At 42.8% G+C, this 22,500-nt stretch overlaps 3 protein-coding genes across 14 annotated transcripts in view; all 3 read right to left on the bottom strand.

Moving 5' to 3' along the window:
* The window catches only part of trim45 (tripartite motif containing 45), a 7,254-nt gene extending 5,930 nt beyond the window's left edge, over positions 1 to 1,324 (bottom strand). Inside the window, exons 1-2 of the mRNA XM_035651012.2 lie at positions 805 to 1,324; positions 1 to 13 (exon numbers count right to left, since the gene is read on the bottom strand). The exon at positions 1 to 13 is cut by the window's left edge and continues 276 nt beyond it. Of these exons, the coding sequence (XP_035506905.2) occupies positions 1 to 13; positions 805 to 1,211 (420 nt within the window). The 5' untranslated portion in view covers positions 1,212 to 1,324. The remainder of the gene's footprint in view (positions 14 to 804) is intronic.
* Positions 1,325 to 2,014: 690 nt separating this feature from the next.
* Positions 2,015 to 9,136, bottom strand: vtcn1 (V-set domain containing T cell activation inhibitor 1). Its single transcript, XM_035651017.2, has 5 exons — positions 7,551 to 9,136; positions 6,390 to 6,454; positions 5,296 to 5,643; positions 4,834 to 5,085; positions 2,015 to 4,100 (listed from the first exon to the last, which is right to left on the bottom strand). The coding sequence occupies exons 1-5, from the start codon at positions 7,589 to 7,591 to the stop codon at positions 3,982 to 3,984; spliced, it is 825 nt and encodes a 274-aa protein (XP_035506910.1). The 5' UTR covers positions 7,592 to 9,136; the 3' UTR covers positions 2,015 to 3,981.
* A 121-nt stretch (positions 9,137 to 9,257) lies between these two features.
* Positions 9,258 to 21,883, bottom strand: LOC118320352 (C-type lectin domain family 4 member E). 12 transcript variants are annotated; one of them, XR_007032160.1, is made up of 9 exons: positions 21,645 to 21,883; positions 21,452 to 21,553; positions 20,663 to 20,788; positions 17,867 to 17,992; positions 16,383 to 16,508; positions 10,629 to 10,754; positions 10,318 to 10,460; positions 9,723 to 9,826; positions 9,258 to 9,623 (listed from the first exon to the last, which is right to left on the bottom strand). XR_007032160.1 is itself a non-coding variant. In XM_047337480.1 (8 exons), exons 1-8 carry the CDS (start codon positions 21,712 to 21,714, stop codon positions 9,773 to 9,775), a joined length of 873 nt encoding a protein of 290 aa, XP_047193436.1. In that variant the 5' UTR covers positions 21,715 to 21,883; the 3' UTR covers positions 9,258 to 9,772. The 12 variants fall into 12 exon arrangements, 8 of the variants coding, with proteins under 8 accessions (XP_047193436.1, XP_047193439.1, XP_047193434.1 ...); XR_007032161.1 differs by having other exon boundaries at positions 9,258 to 9,609; XR_007032159.1 differs by lacking the exon at positions 9,258 to 9,623 and adding an exon at positions 10,069 to 10,240 and having other exon boundaries at positions 9,805 to 9,826.
* Between the last annotated feature and the right edge of the window lie 617 nt (positions 21,884 to 22,500).

Genomic DNA, 22,500 nt, shown 5'->3' with positions numbered 1-22,500 from the left:
TCGCTTCTGGCGCCTGCGGGACAGAGAGGACAGAGAGGACAGAGAGGACAGATGCACACACGTCAGGACGTCAGAGTAAAGATTCAGTTTTGACCTTCACACCTAGAGAAAGAAGAACAGAATAGAAGAGAATAGAAACTCAACGACTTGAATCAAATACAATCTCACAGTGAACATGTATAGAAAATAATAGAACAGAATCTCACTGTGAACATGGAAAGAATAGAACAAATAGAACCTAACAGTAAGTATGTCACAGTGAGAGGGGATAGAATTAGATACAATAGAATCTCGAAGTGAGTCAGGATAAAATTAGATAGAGTGGAATAGAGTAGAACTTAAAAGTAAGTATCTCATGGTGAGAGTGGTTAGAATGGTATATAATAGAATAGAAAAGAATCTCACTAGTGAGCATGAATAGAATAAAGTAAAGTCAAATCAAATCAAAATAAAAATAAAAAAATAAAATAAATAAAATAAATAAAATAAATAAAATAAATAAAATAAATAAAATAAATAAAATAAATAAAATATAAATATAAATATAAATATAAATAAATAAATAAAAATAAAATAGAGTAAAATAAAATAAAATAAAAAAATAAAATGAATAAAACTAAATAAATTCAATAAATAAAAATAAAATAAAATGAAATGAAATGAAATAAAATAAAATAAAATAAAATAAAATAAAATAAAATAAAATGAATAAAAATAAATAAATAAAAATAAAATGAAATGAAATGAAATGAGTGGTATTATTCTAATACAACAGCCTAACAGAAGGCAGCAGTGGGACGGTACCGGTGCGCCTGGCAGCAGAACGCGCACAGCTGCACGCAGCAGACCTCGCAGCGGCTCTCGGCGCCTCCCTCGCCGCACAGGTCGCAGCTCAGCGGGCCGCGCGTCACCAGCGTCTCCTGCAACACGTCGTCCAGCGCCAGGTGGTCGCTGCTCAGCCCGGCCGGTCCCGCCGGCGGCAGCTCCACCTCCGAGTCGCAGTCGGGACAGAGCACCGTGACGGCGCCCCCCTCCTCCCCCCCCGGCCCGTCCGGTGGAGCGGGCGCGGAGAAGGGCTCCAGCCGGCCGATGCAGTCGCAGCAGAAGGTGTGCAGGCAGGGCAGCAGCCTCGGGTCCCGGTACAGACGCCCACACGCGGTGCACACCGCCCTCGACTGACCCGCAGCGTCTGTCGGCTCAGGCTCAGACATTGTGCTCCGAGGTTGTTCCGGTGACCAAAACGAACGAACCCTGCAACTCAGCGAGCTCGCGTTCTGTCCATAACCCCGAAGTTTTCGTTTGAAATCCAACAGGAGAAAACTTTTCTCCGGGGGGGGGGGGGGGGGGTTGCGGGACATCTGACACCTCACCCCGCTGCCCGGACCAATAGGAGCAGGTCAGGGGCGGTCCCAGCAGCTAACAGGGACTCCTCAGTTCCAGTGCGGGACCCTGACTGGCGCCCTCTGCTGGCAGGAAGAGGAAGCGCAGACCACACAACTCACGAATATTGACCCGGAGTTTCTTCTGTAAATACTTTTCAATGTGACAGATACACTTTTCTAACACTGGGAAATGCCACTGCAGCTGCTGTGTGTGTGTGTGTGTGTGTGTGTGTGTGTGTGTGTGTGTGTGTGTGTGTGTGTGCGTGTGTGTGTGTGTGTGTGTGTGTGTGTGCGTGCGTGTAAACTCTATTCTGTGTTTTCTGTCAGTCTCAGTTGTTTGTAAGAGCAAGAAAAGTCAGATCATGTGAGGCTTCATCATTGTCATCATCACCATCATCATCATCATCGTCATCATCACCATCGTCATCATCACCATCATCATCATCATAATCGTCATCATCACCATCATCATCATCATCATCGCCATCATCATCGTCATCATCACCATCATCATCATCATCATCATCGCCATCATCATCGTCATCATCACCATCATCATCATCATCATCGTCATAATATAAAAATGATACTTATAATAATAATAATTACTCGTACTATGAAGAGAGAAATGGTTCAATTGGAGTTTGTTTTTATTATTCTCAGGTCTAAAACTTGCCGAGTCAATATTTAAAAAAAATAAATGATCTTGAGCTTTTGTGTTATGAATTCTGATCAATTCCTCAACGAATTTGTATGTGGAATAATATGATATTACTAATCTCTAATAACAAGTATAAAAATGCTGAAATTTGTGATATTCTATTTATTTTTCATGTTGTTTCCTCACAACACAGAAGCTTTGTGTTTCATGTTTGACCGACAATAAGAAATTATGTGAATTTTGAGAAGTTTGCTCGCAGAAGATGTGGATAAAAGAATCACACGCACACATCAGAGGAATTAAATGTGTATCATTTGCCTTTTCTTGCTCGTGAGCTCAGCATCTTCCACATTTTTTTTTACAGCTTCAGCAACATTCAAAACCAATTCAACCGACATCACCTGATTTTCTTCCTCCAGACATTTTCATCTGGTTTGTGCAAAGAGACAAAGTGCCGGTGTAAAATGTACAGTATCATCAGTAGTGGTGGTCGGTTGCATAATGATAATAAATGAATCAATAATGAAGTCAGTCGTTGAAGAATTTGCGCTGCAAATGTTTCTGTTTTCTTTTTTTTCCAACCGTGTCCAGTTTTACTTCAGCAGTTTTCTCTTCAAGCTTTCAGCTTTTCGTGTTTTGCTTTTTTAATATTTCATCTTTTTTCAGCCATTTCCCTTCTCTTCCACTCTCAGCAGCTTCCTTCTTCTCTCGGCTTCCGAGTTTTGATTGTGCATCTCTTCAGCAAATGTCTTTCATATTTAATCCTTTTAAGTTTTTAATCTGCATATCAAGTCTTTGTTTTCGCATTTCAGCTGTTTTCTCAGCTATTTTCCATCCGTCCTCGGTCGTTTCCTCCAGCTTAAAGCTTCCAAGTTTTTCCATCTGCGTTAAAAGTCATTTTTCAGCCATTGATTCATGCATATCAGCTGTTCCTGTACCTTCAGCTTTCAGCATCCCGTCTTCTTCAGATTTCATCTTCCAAGCTTTGCTTTTTACATATTAGTTTTAGGAAATGCTGCACACACAAAGATGTGTATACATCCAGGTTGGGGATTCATGGGAGAATATTAAATCTGTATATTAACTGTATAGGTGGGTGACAAATTAAAGGAAGAACCGACATTAAGGGCTCCTTCTAAGCACAGCGTAAGTGTCTTCAGACCAAAAACAGTTCCTCCTCTTTCCCATCCAGCGCTGAACCCTGTGTAAACAGTAAAAAAGCACTTGCACTAATAATCGGAGTGCCCGTGGGTGTGTCGTTGTTTAAGGAGGTGTGGTCCGGTGGACTGTTGACAGTTAAATCTTCAGGCAAGAAGAACGCGCCGGTGCTTCTGACTGACAAAACGCTGCTCTGGATCTGCTTGTATCCTATTCCCCTGCAGAGAAGAAGCCTTATCTCTTATTATCAATCTGCCAAGGTGCAAAACGCACTCACGACACCGTGTGTTACATCCCTCCCCGACACCTTAAGAGACGTGCCAGCGAAAGGCGCCACCACACAGTGGTTTTGGCCCCGTGGTCAGCGCGTCTGTCTCTAATACCCGAGGCTGCGGGTTCAATCCTCGGCCAGTGCAGTCGAATCATCAACGACAACAAAGGGAGACACAATCTTTCTCCAAAAATCGCCCACATGTGCTTAGATTGTTAATATAGAGTTTACAAAGTGTAGTGGTGAGGTGCTGGGCCGCTACGTGCAGCTACAGTAGCTTCAATGCACCTTGGCGTTGATTTCAATAAACATGTGGAACTCTACTGGAGGGATGTTGCAGCATTATTATTATAATTATTATGAAAGGGGACAAGTGTTTCAATACTATAGATCCCAATAGGGTAACTGACGCACTGGACCCCGCCGGTGTCGGGGTCGAGCCTTCGAGGCCTTTCGCCTTCCTGTCGTTCCTTCAGTGGGTCACGCCGTCTGGACGTCTGTGTGTGTCACTACGTCAGATAGAGGATGCACCAGAGGACGCTGGTGGTCGCCGCACTCAGGTGAGCTGAGGCCCGCAGGGACGAGGCGCCGCTGAAGGAGAAGTACGTGTCGCCCGACACGGCGGAACCTGGGGAGACACGAGAGGAGGTTTCATTGGTGCTTATTTGTCAAAATGAACACAGTCCGCTTAGCTTTGGTTTTCCATTTAAACTTTTGGTCATCCTCGTTGTTTTCCTTTGTATTTTGAGCCAGCAGGACGCGGTTTTCACGGAAACATTACGACTCGATGTATGGCTCAAAGGCACTGCGTCACCCGTCGCGTAACCAAAACGAGGAAGAGAGCGTTCTCCCGGTATCTATCCCCAGTGTTGGAACACTCGAATTGACAAAAACAACTCAACCTCGCGAGAGAAAACAGTTGATGCTAGGAGCCAGAAACCGAAGTAGTAGCTCCAGTGTTCGAACTCTTTTCCTCTGCTCCGTTGTCTCCAAAGTGGAGTTGACAACTTCCTCAGGAGCTCCGAGGAAAAAAGCACCTGCGTCCGTAGTGCCGTCTTTACGACGGAGACCAAACTGTCATACCACCTGGAACCACTAGGGGGGGGGGGGGGGCACCAAAGTTGTCTGCAGCCTCTTTAAGCAGCCGTGACCCAGATATCCGAGATGTTCAGTCACTGATAACGGAGATGATGAGAAAACAGCCAATCTGGTGAAATCACCAATGGAAAGGAAACATAATAACGTGCGATGCGTGAACTCAACGTCTCGTGTGAAATCAGTTACGGGCGCCCTTCAAGTTGCTCTTGCGTGCGCTCGTTTTGGATTTCAACATCAACAGAGCAGACATTTGAGGCTCACACCTTTCACCGTCGCCTCGGAGACGGAGATCACCAGGTCGTTTTCGATCCTGCAGGTGTAGATGCCGCTGGCGTTGACGGGCGACAGCGTGCTCAGAACGCCGTATATGCCGCTGGGGCTCTTTGAGAAGGACGTGTCCCCGTCCAGGACGTCTTCGTCCAGGTCCAACCACGTCACGTTCGGCTTCGGGAACCACCTGTCTGCGTTCGCGGCCAGGATGTTGTTTGTGTATGTGAATGTCGGGGCTGTGAAGGCTGAAACGACAAAAGTGTGGCAGGTGTCCATGAATCCAGCCTACTTTAGTCTGCGTAGGACCACACCGCAGTGCATTATAGGCCACCCAAATGTTCATACATGGCTCATAATGCTAACTAGGTTGGGTAAGTGTCAGCGGTGTTTTCTAAGAATTCAATGTCTAAAGGGCAAACACACGGGCCAAACTGGAAAGACGAGTCGCTGTCTACCTGCGGTCCAGAGGTGGAGGTTGACTGTGCCTCCGCTCTCAGAGGAGCTGATGGTGCACGTGTACCGGCCTTCGTCACTCATCCTCACGCTCCGCAGCAGCAGCGAGGCGTTGCCCGTGAGCAGCGCGTCCGGGAAGAGCTGGGTCCTCCCTCGGAACTGGGAGCTCTGCTCCTTCAGCGCCGCCGCTCCGTTCTTGTACTGGTAGACGTTCCCCTTCAGGTCCTTCTTGGTCCAGGTGACGGACACTTGGCTGGCGCTCTGCGTGCGCAGGTAGCAGCTGAGGAGCTGATCCCCGCCGAGGTTTGCGACGGGCGCCGTGTTGCTGCTCATCACGGTGGTCGTGGAATCTGCGGGACGGGAACACGAGGCCATTACACTCTTAATGGAGAATAAATCCAGATAAATCCTTCAAGGATTTCTTGAAGGTTGACACGTCCAAGAAAACTAAAATCCGTCAGTGACATGCCCGCAGAGTTACTGCTCCCTGTAGTAGTTCCTCCTGTGAACATTGGCCTGGAAGCTTCCTGAAGTTACTCCAATGTCAGAGTTCATTCAAACAAATCTAGAGTTCGGCCAATCAACTGTGGCCGGTTCTATTTCCGTCTCAGTGTTTCACCGAGGGGTTCGTTCATAAATCATTCATTGCCTGATTCGTACAATAGGTATATCCAAAAACATTCTGGTTTATGGGAGGATAAACTGAGATCCTTTGGCAAAACAAGATATGTCAACAAAAATTTGGCACCTGACTTTATCAAGTGTTCGGCTTTCTGGTCGGGAAATGTTTGAAGTATTGGCTTTAAAACGTTTTCCCCCCCTGTAGAGTCTCAATCCCAACCATGACCTCAGATGACCTTTTGCTCGTGAGTCCTCCCTCATTCACCCGAGCGAGATCATCTGTGGCCAAAACTGTTGCACAACGTTCAACACGTTGACTAAAAAGAGGCTGGAAATACAACTGCACATTCAAATTCACACAGAACACCACGCACCATGAGACCAACACGCTAAGTGCTGAGCACATTGAAGCGCCAGCCCCCCCCCCCCCCCAGGCCCCAACGCCGACGTTGACAGGAGTCCCACAAGTACTCACCCGAGAGGGCAAAGGATAAGATGAGGATGATGATGGCCGTGAACAGGACGATGAGGGTTATCATGCTGCGCACACACACGCACACACACACACACGCACACACACACACACACACACACACACACAAAGAAACACTAATGAGGAGGGGGGAATGTAATGGAAACAGACGTAACAAATGTTTAAGCTAAAATAAACATGTGGATTAACTGTACAGGAAACAAGACCTGTCTCTGACTGTGGGAGCGGTGGAAAAAAATCTACATATCATTTTCTTAATAAGCAATATACATGCATCCATTGTTACGTGTGCCTTAAGCAGTTGGAGATTTGCATTTTAAATATTACAAAGGTAAAAGTTACTACAAAATGTTCTTTAAGTATTACGTTTTAAATCACTGTGATATACAGTATTAAATTTACTTATTAAGATCGCTCCTGCATTAGCCCATGAATAGCATTATTCTTTTTGAGAAAGATTGTAGCGCTACAATAATAGTAACGACAATAATAATACTTTATTTCTAAAGGAGCTTACAAAGTGCTTGACAACATACGTAGGAATAAAACGGCACAGAAAAAAGACAAGACAAAACTAAAATAAGAAAGATGACAGAAGAAAATAATAATAATAATAAAAAAACATTTAAAATCTGGCATTATATAAAAATGAAATATGAAAATATGATTTAAAAACGGCTAAAGAGCTCGCAAGTCTAATCTCCTTGGGCAAAGAATTCCAGAACCTCGGGGGCCTTGATGGCAAACGGAAGTCTTTATATACTGTTGTGGCGGATTTTAATCTTTTGTTGTTGTTGAGGATTTTACCGCTTGAGTTGTTATTCATATCTCAGAGGTTCAGGTGTCAAATGTTCCTTTGGTCGAGCAGACACGAGAGGTCACAAGCCTCAACTCGTTCAGGGTCTTTGACAACCCAACCTTAGAGTCTGACTTCTGGGAAGCGACCAGAAGCTGCAGCTGTGACACTGAAGTGGAATAAAACGTACAAATATGACAAATGCAAAGCGGTACATGTATGAAGTGGCGGTGGATGGAACGACCACAAGAAAACTCCTGGTAGCTGGTGAAAAGAAGCTGGTTACGTGCCACCAGAATCTAATCACCACCCGCAGAGACGAACGTATTGAGCCCGTGTGACCGCACCTGTAGAAGATGATCTTCCCGAGCGCTCCCATGGCCGACATCTTGACCTCCGGGGGGCAACGAACTAGCCGGCGCTGGTTCCGAACATTCCCAGGTCCCTCCGAGAAAGGGCCGACGTCCTCATGCTGCAGACGCGCGACAACAGGTCGGCTGTTTTACGTGTTTGGCCTCTCTCTCTCTCTCTCTCTCTGTGTCGCAGCTCTAGAAACACCATGAGTAAATATTACCTTTAAGGCGTCGGCTTCATACTTGTTGACACATTGTCACAGTCATTCATTTTCTTATCAAATGAAGGGCGCGGGCCCGACAAGGGGGCTTTTATCCGGCAGCATGTTTCCCTGGTACAGGTTTGTTTTGTGTGCCGTGAAACAAATGGCAATCTTTAATGTAAAAATATGAAAATGGGTTATTTATCAACTCGTTGATTTTTCTTTTTGTTGGGGGATTTTAGCCTATTGGCCGATGCTTGAGAAGACAACCGTGGAAGACAACAGAATGTCAGGTATGAGGTATGCTATAAAATTTTTATACAACCAAATAAAAGACGTAAAAACAAATCAGGTTCTTTTTTTATTTGTGGTAGCAGGATAATCTATCAACTGATGATGATATTAGCACGAAATCAGGAAAAGAAAGATCAAATAATTGACCACTTTGGGGCTTTAAACATTCATAAATCTTACTTTTTTTACAGGGGGAAGTCTCCCCAACATGTCAGCGGCCCCCAGAGTAGTTACTGCGTTGTTATTATTAAGCATTTTGTGTTGTAATATTAAAAGAATATGGTGTCTTTTTTATGTAAAATGTTATTACAAACAGTAACTGTGAATGTAGAGGAGTAACAACAACCACATTTCCCTCTGACAGGCGACGAGAAAGTGTGAAGTGGCACAAAATAGGAAGTACAGTCCTCTACTAGGAAGTACAGTTACTTCTCTTAGTTATATATATATATATACATCGGATATCTTGTGCTCCCTGATATCGTTATCGCCCCCCGAAAAACCATATCGGTCGGGTTCTAGTTTTAATATTTGTTCCTCTTTCCTTTTTTCTATTTAAAGAAGACATACATTGCTGCCTAATCACCAGACCTACAATACAGTTGTGAATAGTAAAGTATTTGTATTTTGGGTTATCTCATTATTAGAGGTGTGTTGACCCAAATACTTTGTGCTGTGCTTTAGAACATCAACAACAACAACCTTCCCCAAATGACTGACCCTGTCACGATCACTGCGTCATGAGCGGAGACGGAAAGAAAGCAGAACAGAAGGACCACGGCTCCATCTGGTGGTTTCACTGTGTGAAATATGGTTTGACAAAGTGTTGGAGCTGTTGGTTTCATCCGTGTGACCGCGACACGTGGCCTCCCTGACGCGTCTGAGGTCGGATGTGTCTTTTCTATTAATGTAAAGGTCGGTTTCAATTTCTCACCAATTCAACTTTTGAGGAAGTCACGGTTTTCTGAGACAGCTTTGTCCTCTGCACCTTGAAGCATCTATCTATCTACTGTATCTATCTATCTATCTATCTACTGTATCTATCTATCTATTTATCTATCCATCTATCTCTCTATCTATCTAATTATCCATCTATCTATCTATCCATCCATCCATCTATCTATTTATCTATCCATCCATCTATCCATCCATCCATCCATCTATCTATCTATCCATCCATCCATCTATCTATCTATCTATCAATCCATCTATCATCTATCCATCCATCTATCTATCCATCCATCCATCCATCCATCCATCTATCTATCTATCTATCAATCCATCTATCATCTATCCATCCATCTATCTATCTATCCATCTAAACACTAAATCATCACGACCTTCTGTTTCAGATATGTAACGCTGGCAACGTTGTATGTCACATTATTTCAAAGCCCATCAAATAACTGCTCAGTTTGCATTTTTTTCACAGATCCACGGCCTGGACGCATCACAGCGCAGATCGTTCCAGTTTTTGTCAGTTCCCATGTTAGCGGTGATAACTGCACAGTCCTCTTCACCATACTTTGGATGTCCTCCACCATTATCTGGGTGCCCTGTCCACCAGAACCTGTAGAAGGTTAACAAGCAAGTGAACCTTCACAGCATTTCCTCTGTGTAAGCAATATTCACACAGCTTGTGAGGAAGTGTTACTTTACTGTGACTTACGCCAGAGTGAGTGGAGTCCCGTCAGACCATTTCCAGCTCCCCTCCTGGTCTCAGTCCATCAAACCGATCCAAGTGTCTTTCTTGGCGATTTTAGTGAGGAATGTCTGTTCAAGATGGAGGAAGATAATAAGCCTGTAGCCTTTCTGTGTTTGAGTTTTAACCATATTCAGACCAATCTAAACAATCAAAGAAGAATTTAATTTACAAAGCCTACCCCTCATTGATATTAATGGGGCGGACAAGATGATAGAAACACGTGTCAGTTGAGCACAGTGCAATTCAACCGCAGCACAAATGGTATCGTACAACGTGACGATAAAGCTGGGGGAGGGGGCAGGGTTATGACCTATACTTGCAGGCCGGCCACCAGGGGGCGATCCAGATGTTCTGGCTTCACTTCTGGGGAACGGTCATGTCGTCCATCTTTATTTGCAGTCCGTGGCTGCAGCAGGTCAACTACCAGCATCACAGGAAACATTGCAACATCTCCCGGGGTCACAAGTCTCTGGTCCCGTTCTCTTAGGGGTCGGGGGCGGAGACGTTTGAGAACACTTACGCAAAAAAACCCAATTCAAATAAAACACGGCGTTCACACCTGTTCTTCAGCCCTGTCGACGATCACCAGATCTGCTCCTCGGCTTGTGCAGTCCTGCCAGCCTCTTTCCCAAGAAGCCGTCTCGACGGAGACGAAGTAACAGGTAGACTCAAACCTCTTCCATCCGTCAGGACACGTTTTCACTGAGTGATTGGTCAAACAAAAGACATTCGAGTTTCAGACAAGACCTGCGTTCTTCTTGGGAACTTGAGGATCCAAAAACCCGTTCTGTGGTTGACGACGTTAACCGCCGAGGAGTTATTCTAGTCTGCACGGTGTGTTTGCGTCGTATGGCCAAAGAAGTGACTCACCCCGGTTGGACAAAGTCTGAAGCCTCTCAATCTCTCTGCTCAGGGAGGACGTCTTGTTCTCAGAGGCCTGGAGACGCTCAGTGAGGTTCTCTCTGACGGCCAAGAGCTCGGCAGCTGAGTCACGGTCTGAAACGAATCGCAAAACACCGTTATGTTTGTCACCGAGCCAGAAACCAAACAACGAGACAGAATCTGATGAGATGAAGAGTCGGTCTGGAACTAATTTGTCTGTAAGAATTTTGGTTTTTGATTTTTTTCTCCTGTAAAGTGAATGTACTTTTCATAACTTCCTCATTATATTTTTACTTTTTTAAAATGAGGAAGTTTATTTAATAAAAAAAACAACTTCTTATCGTCTTATCTTCTCCCAGAAAATATGTTGATATTAAATAGATGCTGTCGCCAGAATTCAAACTAGCACTAAAATGAAACTTTCATGATCCTGTTTATCTAACTGAGAATATATAAATATATATTTTTATGTCAATGTTCATATTGCCCCTTTCAATAAAAAAAAAAACTGCTCTGGATTTCAAAAGAAAAAAGAAGGAAAAGCCAGAAAAAGACGACCACAAACGATTGAACCACGACGGGGAACAACGAAGGCACAAGTGACGAATTAAAACATTAAGTAGAGTAGATGCCCCTAAATTCATCATCTCTCTGATACTTCTGGACGTGGACCAGACTCACGGTGGACTCCGAGGCCGATCAGTCCAGCCAGAAGGACGAAGCTCAGCAGGCCCAGGAGGAGAACAACAGCTCCGAGGAACCTCCGGTCAGAGCCGCTGCGACCTGGACAGAAAAAAGGAAAGTCGGAAAATGACGTACAGGTGATGAATGACGCAGATTCCTTCGCAGCTCTGTCGTCAAGTTTGTTGTTTTACTTGTCTGATTCGTTGAAGGTCTTAGTCCGACAGGTTTGACGTAGTCAACGTTGGCGTAGATCTCCTCCATCTCCACGCTACAGGGTCAGCTCTGTGTGTAGAGGCTCGCGCCAACAATGGAGGTTCTGCTAGTTTCAATCTCTCCACTATCATTTTTGAGGAAGTCACAGGTTTCAAGGAGCTAAAGAAAGTTTTGTGTGGTAGGCCTCAGCTGTCCTTTTCTGCCAACACATTGATATCTATCTATCTATTTATCTATCCATCCATCCATCTATCTATCTCTCTTTCTCTCTCTATCTATGGATCCATCTTTCTATCTATCTACCTGACAAAACCCCGACACCATCACCACCCTCTGTTTTAGATATGTAATGTTAGCCTGCTATAAGGATAACAGGAAACTAGTTTCTGTCAGGTTCAAGTGTTGGTGAAACTGGTGAAAAGAGACATTTTGTTTTCAACAGCTGCTGGAGCATATATGCTGACGCATTTCATTGGACGTGTATGGCACACATTCCTCTTCCGTTAGGCTTCTTTGACGGAGGCTAATCACAACAGTTTTGGGCGTTGTTTCTGCTTCGTGGCGGCGCCAGCAGTTGAACCTGAAAGTGTTGATAAAGAATCCCAACCGTACATGAACACAGCAGCCGGGAGCTAAGTACCGCTGACATTCAATAAAGCGCTGGCGGCACAGAGAGCGGCAAATGTCGTGTGATTTGTGTGCAGTACTTTTTGCTTTTGTGATTGTGTCCTGTGGTTTGTCCCTGTGTCTTAGTCTTAGTAACGTTACCTTTGTATTCCCTGTTTGTTTGTTATCTCGAGTTTGTTATTTCCTGTTTTATTTTTCAAGTCGTGCTCCTCGTGCCTCTGCACTTCCCCCCGGTGTGTTTGGTGATTGTCCGCACCTGTTCCTAATGTGTCTCACCTGTGTTCCATTTGCCCCGCCCACTTTGTGTCTATTTAGTCTCTGTTACTGATGTTTACAGTTCCTGTCCTTTTAAGTGATGCCTGTGATTGTTCCTGTTTCTACACCCGTCGACGCCCTTTGTTGGAATTTGTTCTCGTTTTACTTTCGTCTCTGTGGTCTGTTTTTTCTTGTTTAATATAATTTCATTGCCACTCCTGCATTTGTGTCTGACCTCTTTGCCACAACCAGACAGGAAAAGCAGTTGACATTGGTCCCGTAGAATATGAATGGGCTTCATATCAAGTTGCAGAGTTTTTAACATTTATTTTTTTAACCTTTGAGGAACTATAATTACTCCATTGAAACAGGGAATTTGTACTATGAGAATGATTAAAGCAAAGTTATTGTATATCATAGAAGTACAGAAAGTCTAACGTTCTTTCCAGTGACATAGAAATAAATATTTTGATTTGGTATGAAATGAATGAAGGGACCTATGAAGTGTGACAGTAATCACGGAGGAAATTTGAGAAAAGGTTCATACTAGCTGTGGTGAAGTGGTGGTTTTTAATTTCCCAATATGTTTATCCCAATAGTCTTTTACAGTCAAAAGATGAAATATACCTTGAAAACCATTAAAGACCTTTTGCAAAACCAGAACATACATAGTAAGCGTTTTTAACAAAAATATTATTTCAAAGCCCATTAAATAACTGCTAAGGCATTTTTTTTCACAGATCTATCTATCCATCTATTGATCTACCTATCTATCTATCTTATCATCTATCTATCTATCCATCTATCTATCTATCCATCTATCCATCTATCCATCTACCTATCTATCCATCTATCTATCTATCCATCTATCCATCTATCTATCTATCTATCTTATCATCTATCCATCTATCCATCTACCTATCTATCCATCTATCCATCTACCTATCTATCCATCTATCATCTATCTATCTATCCATCTATCTATCTATCTATCCATCTATCTATCTATCCATCTATCTACCTGACGAAAACACTACATCATCACCATCAACGTTGTAAGTCACATTATTTCAAAGCCCATCAAATAACTGCTCAGTTTGCATTTTTTTCACAGATCCACGGCTTGGAGGCATCACACGGCAGATCGTTCCAGTTTTTTCCAGTTCCTCTGTAAGGGCTGCTAGTTGCACAGTCCTCTTCGCCAATCTGTGGATGTCCTCCACCATTATCCGGCTGCCCTGTCCTCCAGAACCTGTAGAAGGTTAACAAGCAAGTGAACCTTCACAGCATTTCCTCTGTGTACGCAATATTCACACAGCTTGTGAGGAAGTGTTACTTTACTGTGACTTACGCCAGAGTGAGTGGAGTCCCGTCAGACCATTTCCAGCTCCCCTCCTGGTCTCTGTCCGTCAAACCGATCCAAGTGTCTTGCTCAAGGATTATAGTGAGGAATGTCTGTTCAAGATAGAGGAAGATAAAAAGGCTGTATTCACTTTTGGGGTACGGTCATGTCGTCCATCTTTATTTGGAGTCCGTGGCTGCAGCAGGTCAACTACCAGCATCAAAGGAAACATTGCAACATCTTCCAGGGTGGTAAGTCTCTAGCGCCGTTCTCTTAGGGGTCGGGGGCGTACACATTGGGGAACAATTTTAAAAAAGAATTTAGTTTGTTGTTTATTCAGTCATCATAAAAAACAATAATTTTAAACCTATCACAGTTTATACTCAAACAGTAAATAGTGACTGAAAAGGCTTAGGCTGAAGCAAAAGCATACATATATATATGCCTATCCTATTTTCTTATCGATTAAATCCACCCACCTCAGAGAAAAAAAACAAATTCATAAATAATAATAAAGCAACCAAGATATAAGTAAAGAAACAAGGAAATAAATTTTTCAGATTCGTTACCCTTAAAAATAGCATTACCAACCATTTTCGTGAAAGTCAAAAAATAATAAAGAATAATAATAATAAAGCAACCAAGATATAAATAAAGAAAAAAAACAAGGAAATAAATTATTCACATTTGTTACCCTTAAGAATAGCATTACCAACCATTTTCTTGAAAATCAAAAACAATAAAAATAATAATAATAAAGCAACCAAGATAGTAAAGAAAAAACCCCCAAGGAAATAACTTTCTGCATTATTTTATGATAAAACAAATCCTCTAATTTCATAACTCTGGAATTCATAAATAGTGGATTTGTGTGATCATAGTAACCAGCTTTATTAATAATACATATAGCACGTTTTTATAGTAAGATTATTGAATTTAAAATTATTTTATAAGTTGCTCCCCATAGTTCCACACAGTAAGATATATAAGGAAGAAATAGTGAACAATAAATAATATGCAAACCTGTAGAATTCAATACATCCCTAGATTTATACAGGATTGCTATTGTCTTTGATAGTTTTCCTTTTATGTAGTCAATATGCCTTCAATTTAGTTTATGATCAATCACAACCCCTAAAAATTTTGTCTCAAAGACTCACATCATTTTAATTTAATCTCCTCACTAATTACTTTCTTGTTTCCAAAGACCATGAATTTAGTTTTCCACAGAGGAACATTGAACTGGTATCACTATCTATCAAATTATTAAAAAAATCTTTTTTGTCATCTGACACAACAATTTTGCTAGCCAAAGTGGAGCCAACACCCACAAAATAGTCATTGAAATCCTCAACAATGCTTTTTAAATTATCCACTGTGTCATTAGAACCGTTTAGAAAACAGCTTGGAAATTCTGATTCATGACATCTAGTCCGAATAATATTATCAATTACTTTCCAGGTCATTAGAATGTTATTTTTATTTTTCTCTAATATTTTATTGTATTATTCCTTCTCCTGTAAACTCATAATGGAAATCAGTATATTCTAATACAACTTGTATTTATTTTCACTTTCACTGGTTTATCATTTGCCAGGCACTTTCTTATAGGAAAGTGTTTATTGTATAATTCTAAGAATATAGATAGGAATTCATCGTAGGCCTGATTTGGATCATCAACAAACACCTTATCCCAGTTATAATTTATAAGTTCCCTCTTTAAAGCCTCAAATCTCTCCATAATTCCACGAATAATTGTGCTATCAATTATTTTACATTGAAAATCCTTCTGTAAATAAAAAGCAACACCACCACCTCTTTTGTTCATCCGATTTGCACTGAAGATATCATAGGCTTCTAACTCAAAATCAGCTTCTTTTTCAAATGTTAACCAAGTCTCATTTATAGCAATGACTTTAAATTAATGTTTTAATGATTTCAAATAGTCTTTGATTTGAGCAAAATTTGTAAAGAGGCTTCTGCTGTTAAAATGTATAATTGAGAAACCTTCAAAGCTCAGGTGATTTCACTGGATATCAGAATAATATTCACAATGTCATTTGTAATCATTGTAAAAATTTGTCTCAGGATCAATGTCATTTTCAAAACTTAATGACTTATATTCATTTAAATTTAGAAAACTTATATTTAGCTCCTCACAATTATATCTCTATGCCTGGGCACATTTTCCAAGATGCCATGCTCCTCACGAAGTGGAAAACGGTCATTTATATTGATCCAAACCACTCAGATTGCATACCACAACCAATCAAAAGATTCAAGAAGAAAAATAAAACACGGCGTTCACACCTGTTCTTCAGCCCTGTCGACGATCACCAGATCTGCTCCTCGGCTTGTGCAGTCCTGCCAGCCTCTTTCCCAAGAAGCCGTCTCGACGGAGACGAGGTAACAGGTAGACTCAAACCTCTTCCATCCGTCAGGACACGTTTTCACTGAGTGATTGGTCAAACAAAAGACATTCGAGTTTCAGACAAGACCTGCGTTCTTCTTGGGAACTTGAGGATCCAAAAACCCGTTCTGTGGTTGACGACGTTAACCGCCGAGGAGTTATTCTAGTCTGCACGGTGTGTTTGTGTCGTATGGCCAAAGACGTGACTCACCCCGGTTGGACAAAGTCTGAAGCCTCTCAATCTCTCTGCTCAGGGAGGACGTCTTGTTCTCAGAGGCCTGGAGACGCTCAGTGAGGTTCTCTCTGACGGCCAAGTGCTCGGCAGCTGAGTCACGGTCTGAAACGAATCGTGAGACACCGTTACGTTTGTCACCGAGCCAGAAACCAAACAACGAGACAGAATCTGATGAGATGAAGAGTCGGTCTGGAACTAATTTGTCTGTAAGAATTTTTTTTGTTTGTTTTGTTTAATCATCTAAAGACAAAGTGCTTTGTCTCACTTCTTTATTTAAAAAAAGGAAGTCTTCTTATCGTTTCCCAGAACATACAGTGATGTGAAAAAGTGTTTGCCCCCTTCCTGATTTCTTATTCTTTTGCATGTTTGTCACACCTAAATGTTTCAGATCATCAAACAAATTTAAATATAAGACAAAGATAAAACAGGTAAACACAAAAGGCAGTTTTTAAATGAAGGTTTTTATTATTAAGGGTGAAAAAAATCCAAACCTACATGGCCCTGTGTGAAAAAGTGATTGCCCCCTAAACCTAATACCTGGTTTACCCTTAGCAGCAACAACTGCAATCAAGCGTTTGCGATAACTTGCAATGAGTCTTTCACAGCGCTGTGGAGGAATTTGGGACAACTCATCTTTGCAGAATTGTTGTAATTCAGCCACATTGAAGGGTTTTCGAGCATGAACCGCCTTTTTAAGTCATGCCACTCAGGATTTTAGGTCAGGACTTTGACTAGGCCGCTCCAAAGTCTTGGTTTTTCTTCAGCCATTCAGAGGTGAACTTGCTGGTGTGTTTTGGATCATTGTCCTGCTGAAGAGCCCAAGTTCGCTTCAGCTTGAGGTCACGAACAGATGGCCGGACATTCTACTTCAGGATTTGTGATAAAGCACAGTTTAGTTATGTTTTAACAGGGGGGGCAAACTCTTTTTCAAACAGGGCCATGTAGGTTTGGATTTTTTCCCCCTTAATGATAAAAATCTTAATTAAAAACTGCATTTTGTGTTGACCTCTGTTATCTTTGTCTTATATTTAAATTTGTTTGATGATCTGAAACATTTAGGTGTGACAAACATGCAAAAAAAATAAGAAATCAGGAAGGGGGCAAACACTTTTTCACACCACTGTATGTTGATATTAAATAGATGCTGTCGCCAGTAATCAAACTAGCACTAAAATGAAACTTTCATGATCCTGTTTATCCAACTGAGAATATTTTTTTGACATTTTTTTCATATTGCACCTTTCAATCAAAAAAGCTGCTCTGGATTTCAAAAACAAAAAAGAGGAAACGCCAGAAAAAGACGACCACAAACGATTGAACCACGACGGGGAGCAACGAAGGCACAAGTGACGAATTAAAACATTAAGTAGAGTAGATGCCCCTAAATTCATCATCTCTCTGATACTTCTGGACGTGGACCAGACTTGTGTTTGCGTCGTATGGCCAAAGACGTGACTCACCCCGGTTGGACAAAGTCTGAAGCCTCTCAATCTCTCTGCTCAGGGAGGACGTCTTGTTCTCAGAGGCCTGGAGACGCTCAGTGAGGTTCTCTCTGACGGCCAAGTGCTCGGCAGCTGAGTCACGGTCTGAAACGAATCGCAAAACACCGCTACGTTTGTCACCGAGCCAGAAACCAAACAACGAGACAGAATCCGATGAGGTGAAGAGTCGGTCTGGAACTAATTTGACTGTAAGAATTTTTTTTTGTTTGTTTTGTTTTATCATCTAAAGACAAAGTACTTTGTCTCACTTCTTTATTTAAAAAAAGGAAGTCTTCTTATCTTTTCCCAGAACATACAGTGATACTTCTGGACGTGGACCAGACTCACGGTGGACTCCGAGGCCGATCAGTCCAGCCAGAAGGACGAAGCTCAGCAGGCCCAGGAGGAGAACAACAGCTCCGAGGAACCTCCGGTCAGAGCCGCTGCGACCTGGACAGAAAAAAGGAAAGTCGGAAAATGACGTACAGGTCATGAATGGCGCAGATTCCTTCGCAGCTCTGTCGTCAAGTTTGTTGTTTTACTTGTCTGATTCGTTGAAGGTCTTAGTCCGACAGGTTTGACGTAGTCAACGTTGGCGTAGATCTCCTCCATCTCCACGCTACAGGGTCAGCTCTGTGTGTAGAGGCTCGCGCCAACGCTCGTCTCAATCTCTCGCCACTACGACTTTTGAGGAAGTCATAATTTTCACACAAAAAGTGTTTGGGTGGCATTTTTCGAGTAAAGAGACCATGGGAACATTTTTTTGTGTGGTTCCTGCAGAAGGGGGTCGAGGGAGAATCTTTCCTGCAGCCTTTGTACATTCACGATTTTTTACTTTCTCAGGAAGTCATTGAAAAATAGACACAGATGAAATGCTGTCATCAGAGCTGGACGTCCTAACACAATTTTCTCAAGAAAAAAAAAAAAAAGGGTGAATTTGCTGAGCACTGTTTGTCGCAGAAGAGAAAGAAGAAGTATCTACAGCATGTGACATTCTGCCTTTGCGACAACATTTGAACGGTGGATCACACTTGAAATTGCAAAGGTCTTAACATGCTTTTTTTTTTCTTTCTTCGGACAATGTACGCTGGGAATTAATGACGGAGTGATTTGTCATGCATATAAAAAAATGTCTACCGTATATAATCTGGTAACAATTACAATGAACAATGGTCACTCGTTATAATTGTGTTTGTTGTGCTCACTGCATAAGTGAAACGCTGATGACGGGAGCGCTCCATTTAAAGGGGCAGTAAGCCAATTTGATCCAATACACTTTATTGTGAAATTCTGTCAATATTTTCTTCGTCAGCCGTCGGTTCTGTGTTCGTGGAAAAAAATTAATCTGTTTTTTGGCTCTGTAATTGAAAAACCAAAAAAGAAAGACGCGCTAGCAACAGATGCATTCAAAAATATCAACAACAAACAATCGTTCTCCAAAATCCCATACTGCCCCTTTAACCGAGACTTAAAGGGGCAGTAAATTATTTTAATCCAAAACGCTTCTTGTGTAATTCAGCAAATATTTCCTCACAACCCCTAACCCTAACCCTACATCATCACCAACAACGTTGTATGTCACATTATTTCAAAGCCCATCAAATAACTGCTCAGTTTGCATTTTTTTCACAGATCCACGGCCTGGACGCATCACAGCGCAGATCGTTCCAGTTTTTGTCAGTTCCCCTGTTAGCGGAGATAACTGCACAGTCCTCTTCACCATACTTTGGATGTCCTCCACCATTATCTGGCTGCCCTGTCCACCAGAACCTGTAGAAGGTTAACAAGCAAGTGAACCTTCACAGCATTTCCTCTGTGTAAGCAATATTCACACAGCTTGTGAGGAAGTGTTACTTTACTGTGACTTACGCCAGAGTGAGTGGAGTCCCGTCAGACCATTTCCAGCTCCCCTCCTGGTCTCTGTCCATCAAACCGATCCAAGTGTCTTTCTTGGCGATTTTAGTGAGGAATGTCTGTTCAAGATGGAGGAAGATAATAAGCCTGTAGCCTTTCTGTGTTTGAGTTTTAACCATATTCAGACCAATCTAAACAATCAAAGAAGAATTTAATTTACAAAGCCTACCCCTCATTGATATAAATGGGGCGGACAAGATGATAGAAACACGTGTCAGTTGAGCACAGTGCAATTCAACCGCAGCACAAATGGTATCGTACAACGTGACGATAAAGCTGGGGGAGGGGGCAGGGTTATGACCTATACTTGCAGGCCGGCCACCAGGGGGCGATCCAGATGTTCTGGCTTCACTTCTGGGGAACGGTCATGTCGTCCATCTTTATTTGCAGTCCGTGGCTGCAGCAGGTCAACTACCAGCATCACAGGAAACATTGCAACATCTCCCGGGGTCACAAGTCTCTGGTCCCGTTCTCTTAGGGGTCGGAGGCGGAGACGTTTGAGAACACTTACGCAAAAAAAACCAATTCAAATAAAACACGGCGTTCACACCTGTTCTTCAGCCCTGTCGACGATCACCAGATCTGCTCCTCGGCTTGTGCAGTCCTGCCAGCCTCTTTCCCAAGAAGCCGTCTCGACGGAGACGAGGTAACAGGTACACTCAAACCTCTTCCATCCGTCAGGACACGTTTTCACTGAGACATTCGCCAAACAAAAGACATTAGAGTTTCAGACAGGACCTGCGTTCTTCTTGGGAACTTGAGGATCCAAAAACCCGTTCTGTGGTTGACGACGTTAACCGCAGAGGAGTTATTCTAGTCTGCGCGGTGTGTTTGCGTCGTATGGCCAAAGACGTGACTCACCCCGGTTGGACAAAGTCTGAAGCCTCTCAATCTCTCTGCTCAGGGAGGACGTCTTGTTCTCAGAGGCCTGGAGACGCTCAGTGAGGTTCTCTCTGACGGCCAAGTGCTCGGCAGCTGAGTCACGGTCTGAAACGAATCGCGAGACACCGTTATGTTTGTCACCGAGCCAGAAACCAAACAACGAGACAGAATCTGATGAGATGAAGAGTCGGTCTGGAACTAATTGCAAAGAAAAATGTGCTTTTTGTTACTTCCCCATTATGTTTTACATTAGAAATGTCTTCCGATTACGTCTATACATATACAGAAAGTAAATATACATAATTTCGACCACGAGAAAAAATATTTCCTCATCATGCTCAATGAACAATGTTCACAAATCAATTTGAATTTTACACTCAACCAACTTGAGGAATATGTGACTTTCAGAGTCAAAGTTTTTTTTAAATAGTGATAGTTTTATTTTCAAAATCACGGCCTTATCCTTTCCCAGCAAATCTGTTCATATTGAATAAATGTTGTCACCAGAAATTAAACTTTCATGATCCTGTTTATCCAAGTGAGAATCATTTTTTTTTGTGGTTTTTTTTCATATTGCACCTTTCAATCAAAAAAGCTGCTCTGGATTTCAAAAACAAAAAAGAGGAAACGCCAGAAAAAGACGACCACAAACGATTGAACCACGACGGGGAACAACGAAGGCACAAGTGACGAATTAAAACATTAAGTAGAGTAGATGCCCCTAAATTCATCATCTCTCTGATACTTCTGGACGTGGACCAGACTCACGGTGGACTCCGAGGCCGATCAGTCCAGCCAGAAGGACGAAGCTCAGCAGGCCCAGGAGGAGAACAACAGCTCCGAGGAACCTCCGGTCAGAGCCGCTGCGACCTGGACAGAAGAAAGGAAAGTCGGAAAATGACGTACAGGTCATGAATGGCGCAGATTCCTTCGCAGCTCTGTCCTCAGTTTGTTGTTTTACTTGTCTGATTCGTTGAAGGTCTTAGTCCGACAGGTTTGACGTAGTCAACGTTGGCGTAGATCTCCTCCATCTCCACGCTACAGGGTCAGCTCTGTGTGTAGAGGCTCGCGCCAACGCTCGTCTCAATCTCTCGCCACTATGACTTTTGAGGAAGTCATAATTTGAATGTGTTTGTGTGGCTTTTTTTAGAGTAAAGCGACCATGAGAACATTTTTTTCTGTGTGGTTCCTGCAGAAGGGTCGAGGGAGAATCTTTCCTGCAGATTGTGATGTGAACCGTTCAGCGCCGGTGACCGTCGGTGACTCAGACTGTGGTCCAGAGTTTTGCACATGTGGCCCGACGGTCGCGACCAATGTGGTCGAGCAGTCGGAAAAAACTGTAAATGAGCAGAGGCCGCGGCGTGTCGAAGGGACATGACGAAACAGGAGAAGAACAAACTCCTCACGCTCATCGGACCAATGCGTCACATTTCCATGGAAATGATCATAAAAATGAATAAACAGGTTGAGTTCAAGGAGAACAAAAAGTATCTGCATGTTCCATGTTCCATCACGGCTGTTAGAAATATGATGTGGTGGTCAGCACCCTGAGGATTCCACACAATCAGCCTTTGTCTGTCCCTGCGATCAGGCGGCAGTTTGAAGGACTTGAAAAGGCCTCGCAGCGAGAGACGCACCACACTCTTCTCCTGAAGACTCCGAAACTCAACTTCAGCGCAAGATGACCACCAGAGTTCTGCTCTGCAGCTCGGCCCTGACGCTGGCGCTGCTGCTGCAGCTGTCCGTCGCCTCGGCGCAGGAGGAGGCCACCTGCAAAATCATATGGTGACTGGACGCATTTACTTCGAGGTTGATAT

The sequence above is a fragment of the Scophthalmus maximus genome, chromosome 14 (genome assembly GCF_022379125.1).
Source record: "Scophthalmus maximus strain ysfricsl-2021 chromosome 14, ASM2237912v1, whole genome shotgun sequence".
Classification (NCBI taxonomy): domain Eukaryota; kingdom Metazoa; phylum Chordata; class Actinopteri; order Pleuronectiformes; family Scophthalmidae; genus Scophthalmus; species Scophthalmus maximus.
Note: the sequence above shows the minus strand (reverse complement) of the source record. Positions and strands in the feature narration are given on the sequence as shown.